The sequence below is a fragment of the Juglans regia genome, chromosome 7, assembly GCF_001411555.2.
Source record: "Juglans regia cultivar Chandler chromosome 7, Walnut 2.0, whole genome shotgun sequence".
Taxonomy (NCBI): Eukaryota; Viridiplantae; Streptophyta; class Magnoliopsida; order Fagales; family Juglandaceae; genus Juglans; species Juglans regia.
Genome location: NC_049907.1, coordinates 30083921 through 30095401, shown reverse-complemented (window position 1 = coordinate 30095401; position 11481 = coordinate 30083921). Strand labels below are relative to the sequence as shown.

The 11481-nt window shown below is 36.4% G+C and overlaps 1 protein-coding gene across 1 annotated transcript; it reads left to right on the top strand.

Annotated features, from left to right (window-relative positions):
• Window positions 1–2076: 2076 nt before the first annotated feature.
• On the top strand, window positions 2077–4277 carry LOC108980092 (WAT1-related protein At4g08300-like). Its single transcript, XM_018950910.2, has 7 exons — window positions 2077–2255; window positions 2408–2470; window positions 2598–2714; window positions 2812–3043; window positions 3395–3553; window positions 3638–3789; window positions 3896–4277. The coding sequence occupies exons 1-7, from the start codon at window positions 2110–2112 to the stop codon at window positions 4059–4061; spliced, it is 1035 nt and encodes a 344-aa protein (XP_018806455.2). The 5' UTR covers window positions 2077–2109; the 3' UTR covers window positions 4062–4277.
• Window positions 4278–11481: the final 7204 nt, after the last annotated feature.

Here is an 11481-nt window from a genome sequence, read left to right as displayed (position 1 = left end):
AAAAAATTGGAAGATTCAAGTTTATATAGATCTAGAGAAACTGAAGGAGAAAAAATACAGGCATTTTGATGTTCTCTCTATTGAGGCAATGCAAGATGAGGAAAATGTTAAATCGTCATCATAGGCATTTTAATGTCCTCTCTATTGAAGCAATGCAATATGAGAAAAATACTGAATCATTATCCTAGAATCAAAATTATTTCAAACAACTTTCATAAAACTATGGACGAAATTTATTTATAGGACCATGTTATTTATAGTTTTTATTAATATTCTTATTTTATAATATATCACATCGTGTAATTATTTATAAATTACATAAAAATTACATCGTTATTTAATTAACTGAAAACATTACATCCTTAGTAATAAAAAAATTAGTTCTTAACAAAAATAAATAAATATAAACTAAGCAAACGTGCATTGCACGTTACTTTTACCTAGTGTGTATATATATATATATATATATATATATATATAATGATCAAGACATTCTCATATACCACAAATTAAAGAAAAAAGGCTGGTATGGATCCAGTACTCTTCTGTTCCAAAGCATGTACACGTAGGGGGATATATATATATATATATATATATATATATATATATATATATATAATGATCAAGACATTCTCATATACCACAAATTAAAGAAAAAAGGCTGGTATGGATCCAGTACTCTTCTGTTCCAAAGCATGTACACGTAGGGGGAGGAAAGAACAAGCTACAGGAACGATATTCCGATGCTCATGATAAACATGTTGTTCTGTTCGAATTGGAACTATAGGTACTTTGTGCCTGGCTAGCTCAGCCACGAGGAAATTAATTAAAAGATGTTCCAAATAATTTGCTGAAACTCTAAATTAAATTACCAGATGCGCACCCCAATTATATATATATATATATATATATATATATATATTGCATATATAATAACGAGATCATGAGCAAGCACTAAATTAATTAATTAAGAAGATTATTCTTTTAATTTGATTAATATGTTAGAACTGTTATTGGTGATGATAATAAAGTAGGTGATCGTGACTAATCATCATCTGTATCCGAACATTGCAGTACTACTACTGCTAGTAGTAGTAGAATTAATGCTAGCTAATGGAGATTATAAATGCTAGCTCCACTCAAAATGTTCAGTTTTCTGGGCATGCTGCCCTTTTGTAACCACAAACAAAGAACAAATATCAAAGTCGTCTAATCTAATCGAAGAAATTATGGCATAACTATTATGAGCATTGCTATTCGTAAGTCTCACACACATGAGTACATACCACAATTTCTTTTATTTTTAAATTTTTTTTTTTTGGTTTTATTCTTCTTAAAACAATTGAATTTTTCTACTTATCATTCATATACCACACATTTGGTAAGAGAAAAAATTTAAAAAATAACAAAAAAGGTGGTGTGTGCACTGTGTGGTGTGTGAGGCTTATTAATAGAATTTTTCTCATCTCTCATATCCCATTTTATTATTATTAAATGAAAATTATGTCTATAAGATAGTTTTAATTTACAGTTATAAATTTATGTGATTTAGTTATATACGACATATACATTGCTTGATTAATTATTTCAAGTCATGATTTATGAGAGCACTGACATTAGATTAGTCGTAGTACTTTAATTAGCCAAAATTTAACAAAAAATAATAATTTTTTTTCTATTTTAATAATGCACTTTTTAGAAACACCATTTGTAATGACCCAGCCCAACCCTTTTATTTTCTTTGGAGAGTATGATGTAGATGGTTTTCATTGGTTTTAGTTAAATTTTGACTAAAAAGAGCATTTGGATGACTATTGACAGGCATAAAACACTATTGTGATCTTTTCATTTCGTACTTGCCAGGTTTCTTCAATTCAGGTATCAATTTATTTAGTTTTGGAACTTCTACAAGAACATGATTCCTTCAACTTGTGAGCATGATAAGTAAAGATCAACTCTTTAAGTCCACATCCATGGGCAAAGATGCATTTTGTGCTTCCATTATAAATAGAGGGGGCGGAAAAGATAAGACATTCTCAAGAGGTAGCAATGGCACCAGCAGCAGACAAATTGAGGGTGAACTTCAGGAGATTTAAGCCACACCTTCTCATGGTTCTGGTACAGATTGGTTATACGATTCTGTATCTCTTCACAGACGCTTCCTTCAACCATGGGATGAATCCTCATATCTTTGTAACTTATCGACATATTTTGGGTGGTTTGGTGATGCTTCCTTTTGCATATTTTCTTGAAAGGTACGGTCTAATTTACGTCTAACATAAATGCAAATAAATTTTCCAACAGTTAATTGATTATCTCCAAGCTTGTAGCAGACCAATCGATATTGGAAATTATTCATTCCTTGAGGTTTTCAGTACCATTTGATTTTTCATTTTCTTTCCTGCAGGAAAGTAAGGCCAAAGCTGACATTAGCTTTGTTTTTGGAGATGTTTCTGCTTTCTCTACTAGGGTAGGTAAACAGAACACGTACGCATGAGAGAAATTTTAGTGATTAGTACTGTTTGATCAAATAAGAAGCACTTACAGTTTACTTTTATATATATATATATATATATATATATATATATGTAAAACAGGGTTAGCTTAACCTTAAACTTGTACTTCGCAAGTTTGAAATACACATCTTCTACCTTTGTCACGTCCATAGTCAACACCATTCCATCCATGACTTTCGTAATTGCAGTTGCATTCAGGTGGGGCTAAATAATACTTCATGAACATCTCTCTCTCTTCACTTGATGAATACTTGCATGGGAGACATCATGAAAACGTTTTAGTGCTTTTGTGCAGGTTGGAGACTGTTGATATTAGGAACCCCCGTGGGATGGCAAAAGTCCTGGGAACCTCGATATCCTTGGCTGGGGTGTTGGTCACCACTTTGTATAGAGGACCCGAAGTTCGAAGTTGGAAGAGTGCTCCTATCCACATAACCAGAACTAAATATGTCCATGAGAACTGGATTAAAGGACCAATACTAACTGTTGTAAGTTGCTTGACGTGGTCTTCATGGTTCATCATGCAGGTATATCCATAACTATTCAAAGCTTTCTGCTAAATGTTGCAAGTTCAGATTACATATGCTGCTATGCAACAGTACATAGCAAGGGACAAAAAACTCATTTACTTACAAGCAAATATATACAAAGAATAATCAAAATCTTTTATTTGTGAACTGCTATTTATGAAGAAGTGATGGATTTAGAGAGCCAGTTGCTATGCAAGTACTTGTATAGTTGTATGAGACTTTCAAACTTTTTGGGTATTTAAATTTAGGAAGCAAGCTTTCTAAGACCCAGTACTTGAACCCAAGAAAAATAATCATAAAGATAATTTGACATGAAAGATAATGGTGTGATCTATGTAAACCATGTAGGGAATCACATTGAAGAAGTATCCTGCGCAACTGTCACTAACTGCATGGATAAACTTCATCGGTGCAGCACAATCAGCTGTCTTCACTGTAATCATACTACACAAACCAGCAGCATGGTCCATTGCGTTTGACATATATTTCTGGTCCATCGTGTATGCTGTAAGTAGAAAATGAATGAATTTTGATATTAGTTGCAGTTAGTTCTAAATTATGTTTGTTTAAGTTTTTTATGATAAATGGCAGGGAGTTGTATGCGCAGGTCTAGCAACCGTCACTCAACTATGGTGCACAAAGCAAAAAGGACCAGTTTTTGTGACCATGTTTAATCCCCTTGGAACACTGTTTGTAGGGCTTCAAGAGTACTTTCTTCTTGGCAAAAGACTGCACACGGGCAGGTATAATCATCAATATTATCACGGATTGATGTCCACTTTCAGGAGCCGCACACACCCGCACATAAGGATTTAGATAGTCTCTGAATTTATTCTATGTCCCCTTCAGAATTCTGGGAGGATCCATTGTCATCCTTGGTCTATACGTTGTTTTATGGGGGAAAGAAGGTGATCAATATCACATCAAGTCCCAAGAGAGAGCCTTTTCGACTGATGAAGAGCCAAAGGAGCCGCCCAAGATACAAAGCGAAACATCAGCAAGGGAAGTCCCCTAAAGGCCTGCTTCTCCTGGAAAAGATTACAATGCCTAAAGGGTCCTGCGGGAACGGGAGAAAGTATTACACGATGCCTAAAGGGTCCTGACTCCCGAGGCATTCCAAGGTGGAAGATAACGTATCATCATGATGCACACTAGCGAAAGAGGATCGCAAGCTATGTCAAGTGGCAAGTGAGGCCTAATAAAAAAAAGTAGCAAAAAAGGTCGCAAGAAAGCTCTGGGTTTTTTTTTTTTTTTTTATAATAATAGTAATAAATTCTACTATTATATATATATATATAGTTTAATAAGTACTACCTTTGAAGATTTGTTTGCAGAAAACGTAGCTAGCTAGTTTTAGGATAAAACTTCACATCCCAGATCATCTCTCATTAAACTGCATAAAGTTTGCTATATAGACATTAATCTTCTCAAGCATCAAATGTAACATAAAAGTACATGAATTCTTTCCATTTTAGCTTAAAAGTAGTACTTGAGCAAAACAAATAAGCTAGGCCAAGTACATGATGCAGCAATTGCAAAAAAGTACATGCATTATCTGATGCTTGTCGATCCAAGTGTCTGCCACTTGTGCAAATTATGTGTCATGTTACCAAGACAATAGTTGTTAACATGACCAGCTTATCAAATTTCATGCCCCACCATGTGAATTTCATCCATATATACCCTACTCATTTCCCAAGATGCAACTTATCTTTGAATTTCTAGGTCCTGCATATTAATCTTGGAGGTTATATATGTATCTATCAAATTATAAGTCATGCTGAGTTCGATACATATCTACTAGTTCATGATGATCATGTTAGTTTACAAGATTGTCAAACAAATTATGGGTTTGTCAAGTACTACAAATCATAAATTAATAATAATATGTATTAAGCAAGTTTGAAATCCACCCACCATGATCACTTCCTCGTGCTAAATTCAGGCGGTTTTTTCGCACCTCATAAATCCATTTTTACACTTTCTTATCCCATATGTAAGTAGAACATCGTAATAACCTGTCATATACTCGTTTTGCGAGTCGAGTAAAGAATTTGACGACTCTTCTTTTTATTTAGATGGACAAAAGCTGGATGAATTTGGATGATAGACTTGAATCACCTGCATATGCTAAAGGGGTTAATAATTTCCTCAAAATGGCACGAAACCATTCCATGGGAAGTGATCGCATTCGGTGTCCCTACCGTATATGCTATAATAACCTCTTATTGCCTATATTTGAAGTGGAGACTCACTTGTTCATAAAATGGATCAATCCAAATTACACCTAGTGGATATTTCATGGAGAGGAGGAAACACTCCCCACCATTGATGACGACACCGATCCTGGGGTTGGAGTGGAAGACGAGTACATTGATGACATGGACCATATGTTAGATGACATACGAGCAGGCACAATTGTAGATGCTCCTGAAGACAACACTACATTGCCAACTCATCCATCAATACCACAGCCCTCTCCAAACTCAACTTTTGACCAACTATTAGAGGATGCTCGACGTCCTCTTTTCGACGGATGCACTAAATTCTCAAAGTTCTCATTCGTTGTGAAGTTGTTACACATTAAAACAATCGGTGGGTGGTCAATCAAGTCTTTTGATATGCTCATAAGTCTTCTGCGGTCTGCCTTTCCTGATGCTAAATTGCCTAGTTCATATGAGGAGGCAAGGTCATTGGAGAGAGGTTTGGGTTTCAAGTACCACAAAATTCACGCATTCCCCAACAACTGCATTTTATTATGGAAGGAATATGTTAATCTTAATGAGTGCCCTATATGTAAGGCTTCGCGTTGGATGCCAAATACACATGGGTCACGAGTGATCCCACAAAAAGTGCTTCGGCATTTTCCTTTGAAGCTAAGATTGCAGTGTCTCTTTGTGACAGACAAGATAGCATGTAATATGACATGGCATAAGGAGCAGTGGGTACCCAATGAGATTAGTATGAGACATCTTGCTAACTCTGATTCCTGGAAGACATTTGATAAAGCCCATTCTTGGTTTGCAAGGGATGCTCGCAATGTTAGGCTCGGTTTGGCAAGCGACGACTTTAATCCCTTCAACAACCTAGCAAAGCTGTATAGCATTTGGCCAGTGATTCTTGTCCCGTATAACTTGCCGCCGTGGTTATGCATGAAAGACCAATTCTTCTTGACATCGCTCATTATCCCTGGCCCAAAATCACCAGAGAATGACATTGATGTCTATTTGCAGCCGTTAATTGATGAGTTGATTGAGCTCAGGGAACATGGGGTACCTACATATGGTGCTTCTACGAAGGAAATGTTCATGTTGCATGCTGCCTTATTGTGGACAATTAATGACTTCTCTGCTTATGGGACTCTTTCTGGGTGGTCAACTAAAGGCAAATTGGCATGTCCCTCTGGCAATGCAAGCACAAATTTCAATTGGTTGAAGTATGGCAGAAAATATTGTTATATGGGACATCAACGTCTCTTACCAGCAGGTCACATTTGGCGGACAAGAAAAAGGTTGTTCAACGGTAGAGAAGATCATCGCATGCCACCAAATTGGGTCGAAGGAGCAGGTCTCTTAACTCAACTAGATCTTCTTGGAGATGTCCAATTTGGAAAATCTTGTAGGAAGAGAAAACGAACTACAGAATAGTTAAAGGACAAAGAAAAGCATCTTCTTCAAACTACCTTATTGGTCAATGCTGCGACTTCGACATAATCTAGATGTTATGCACATTGAGAAGAACATTTCCGATAGCATATTGGGCACTTTAATAGACATTCCTGACAAAACAAAAGATAATATAAATTCTTGGCGTGACCTGGAGAACTTGAGCTTCAGAAAAGATTTACATCTTAAGCGTGAAGGTGGACGTGTTACAATGCCACATGCATTGTACACATTACATGGACATGAAAAGAATAAACTCTGTGAGTGGCTCGCTAAGGTTACATTTCCAGATGGGTTTGCCGCCAATGTCACGCACTGTGTATCTGTACATAATTGCAAAATTTTTGGGCTCAAAAGCCATGACCATCATGTTTTCTTGCAACGACTGCTTCCTATTGCTGTTGGGGGGGTTCTTAAGGAGTGATATTGCATTGGCTATAATTAGTACTGTTCACCCGACCCGACCCGACCCGAAATTCACTATTCTGACCCGACCCGAACCCAAGCACATTCCGTTACCCGATTACCCGAATTACCCGATACCCGATAGCCCGACCCGCACAGTGTTTTCGGAATACCCGATTACCCGATTTTTTTTTTTTTTTTGTGGAAAATAGGTATATGTTAGTCTCTTAATCTTCTGACTCCAAGAATTACAAAAAATATGTTTGTAAATATCCACATAAAAAAAAAACTAAAAAAATTAAACCGGACCCACAAAAAAGTACTTCCATAACACAACATCTCTTACTTTAATCCTATTAAACACTTAGCGAGCACTTCCAACACAAACACACTTGGCATACATATCAATTAAACCGGACCCACAAAAAAGTACTTCAAGTAATCTGCATGCCCACAAAAAATTGATGTCCACATGAATCCTATCCATGCGTGTTCATGAATCTTCCTCCTGTCTTCAAAACTAGCTAATCTGCATGCCCACAAAAAATTGGATAATGATACTAAAATTGGACATCCTCTATTGCTAAGAAAGAAAGTGAAGATTGAAGAACATGCCCACAAAAAAAAAAAAAAAAAAAAAAAACAAAACAAAAGAAAAAGAAAAAATGGTCTTACTCTTGGATTAGCTAGTTTTGGTCCAAAAGTACTTCAAGTAATCTTCAATCGATCTCATTTAAAATATTCTTCAAAGTTATCTCTACATGAAAAAAAATTATGTTAAACATATAATTAATTGAAAAGACTATATGAAAATAAAGTTCAAATGTGAATCTTACCGGTTTCTAACTTGTAGCTTTCAGCATCTTCTATTACATCTTGGGAGTCATAATTAATGGAGGGAGCCATTAACCAGTTTTGTGTGCAAATAAGAGATTCAACTGTTGTTGGGGCCAATGAGCTACGAAATGAATCTAAGACACGACCTCCAACGCTAAATGCCGACTCAGAAGCAACAGTAGATATGGGAATAGCTAACACATCTCGAGCCATATTGGCAAGGATCGGATATCTGATTGAGTTCACCTTCCACCATAGTAGAATATCAAAGTCGGGTGTCGATCCTTCAACACTTTCCATGAAATACTTATCCAATTCTGATTTAGACTCTACCACACCCTTTGATGCTTGATATTGTTCAAACATACTTAATATATCATCCACATTATCATAAGAAGTATTACTTTGGGTCTCACCAACACTTGATTGGCTCCTACTTGAACCTACACTAGATTTTGAATATTGCTTATACATCCGCTCGATGATCCTCCTTAACCAATCAACAAGTTCAGACGCTCGCTCATTCCCAAGAAAATTTCTAAAACAAAATTCCAAAACTTCTAACTTGAAGCGCGGATCAAGCATAGATGCAATAAACAACATTTTGTTCAATTTCTCAAAATCCCCCCAATACTTGTCATATTTCAACAACATCCTCTCCGACATGGTTTTCAGCATATTACTCTCACTCATAGAAAATTTGTTCAAATAATTATAGACTGTAAATACTTCTCTAATGAACAAATTCGAAGTTGCATAAATTGAGCCTGAAACCCGCAAAGTCGTATCATAAAAAAGCTTCAAAAATTTTTGATTGGGGGTTATCCCTTCCAACTCCACTAGCATTAAAGACTTTACATGTTTGATGATGGTACTTCAAAGATGAAGTACCTTGTTTTTTAGGATGACATAACAAAACCTTACCACAATAATCGCACGTGGCTTTGGGCTCATTGGGATCCTCGACATTCTCAATCCTCGTAAAGTGTTGCCATACATCTGATCTTCCCCGTTTTCTTGTGATAGGAGGGCGAACTTGAGGACTAGTTGTTGGGAGAGAGCTATCCAAAGTTGGAGGCTGAGTACTATCCAAATGAATCACATTGGGCATTGATTCAGACCCAGATGAAGGCATATTCCCTGCAAATTAAAAAAAAAATAGAGTAAGATACCTGCAAATTAAATAAAACATATTCCCTTAAAAGGATGCAAAGAGAGACTTAAGCTGTATGTGTTTTGAATAAAAAGAAAATTATTAATAGATTCATCCATAATTTCCATCAAATTGAGGAATGAAATCCTGCATTAAATTGAGGAATAATTTAAACTAAATTATTAATAGATTCATCCATAATTTCCATCAAATTGAGGAATGAAATCCTGCATTAATGATCATAAATAGGGGGTCCAATTCAATAGACCAAGTACTTTATCAACAAAATGGTTATTCTTCTTGAGATATAACCAAGAGAAATTAAAAATCGTTGATGCATGTATGCCATATGCACGCTGTTACTTCATGGCTAAGTTGGTCATTGTATTATATATGTATAAAATACGCTATTGAGACAAACATCATTGATAGGAGCTACGTAAAAAACTTAGCCTCTTCTTTCTCTACAATACCTTCTGTATTTCTCATGCAAAATAGTCAATACTTGTACTGCATCATGTGTTCTAATTGCCATGCATTTAGCCAATATAAATTTGACTGTATTTCTTATTTGGCAAATATGTTTTGCTTTGTTTTCGGTAAATTATGCGGGAACTTAAATGACCTGTGTCCTGTGTAGGGTGCTGGTAAAACTGCTCTTCTTAAGTCAATACTTCGTCAAAGAAAAGTGAACACTATCTCCAATAATGAGAACATGCTCCCTGAGGCTGATGTTCGAGAGGGTATTGTTGGTGGGTTATGCAGTACAAGTAGGGATAAATTTGAATTGTTGGTGGGTCAATACTTATGCAGCTATGCTACTGCGACACAGCAGGGATAAATTTGCAGGTATTCATCTGGTACTTGTAAATTGTAATTGATGTTTCCTCTGTTTTGAATATTCCATTTCTCTCCATGTTTACAACCCAAGCTTTGAGGATTTAGTCCATGTTTGACAACTCAAGCTTTGAGTATTTTCTCTCCATTTCTCAAGTTTTCTCCTAACTTCATTCCCAAGCATACAAAACTCAAAGGCATCTCATTCAAAAATTATTAACCACAAGAAATTGTGGAACACTCTATATGCTAGCCTATTTATCTAAACACAAGAATTATTCAAAAATTATTAACCACAAGAAATCCAAGACTCTGCATGGCCTTTATCAAAACACCCTATTTATCTAGACTACTAACTATCATTATAAGACCAATAGACTTATGGGTTTGTTACGTATTTGCCTACTACATTTCCTCTGTTTTGAATTTTGACTAGAAAATTTTCAATGCGTGCATTGCAATTTCATGCTCTCAGGCTGAGCATTATTTTTCCTAAAGCCAACGAAATAGTGTGTGATTGGGTTCATTATCACACTGAAAACTCAACCAAAAAAATAAGAACAAACAATATAAAATCGAAATCCGATTAAGCAATCAAGGAAAATAAAAAGATCTCAAATCTCACAACTAAAACCCTAAACACAAAATCATTTATGTTTATGCATTGCTACGAAAATATTTATGCATTGCTACGGAAAGAAAAGGAGAATAAAACCCTAAATCCACTAACCTTGATTCTGAGTTGCGATGGAGAGAGTGAGATCGGCGAGAGTGAGCTGCGATGGAGAGAGTGACCTGCGATGGAGAGAGTGAGCTTGCGAGGAGGGAGCCGCTGCGAGGGAGAGAGGGTCGAGACTCGAGCGGGTATTCGTGAGTTTTAGACGAAAGCGGGTAAATGGGTAATACCCGTTTAAAAACAAATCGGATAACGGGTATTCCGTTTCCGCTTTAAAACCAAACCGGGTCGGGTAATACGGGTCGGGTCGGGTAATACGGGTCGGGTCGGGTCTGCGGCCTTTTTGTTCACCCCTAGCTATAATTGAACATAACAGTTTCTTCAAAGAGTTGTGTGCCCGAAAATTTGATGTGTATCGCTTATCGCAGCTGAAACTTGATATCGTCACCGTTCTATGCAAATTGGAGATGATATTACCTCCTTCTTTTTCGATATTGTAGTCCACCTAACTGTCCATTTACCGGGTGAGGCCATACTCGGAGGTCCAGTTCAATATCGGTGGATGTACCCGTTCAAAAGGTATCTCGAAAAATTCAAGCAATATGTTAGGAATAAAGCCCGTCCAGAAGGTTCAATAGCGGAAGCCTACATTCACATCGAGTGTTTGACATTTTGCTCGATGTATCTTCAAGATGTTGAGATGAAATTTAATCAAGGGGACCGCAACATTGTTGGTGGAGAAGAGGATATTATAGATGGATTCAAAATTTTCAACCAGAAACTTCGTCCCTTGGGTGTAGCCCATAATGTGCAATTAGAAGATACACTCCGTACCTCAGCCATATGGTACGTGCTTAACAAC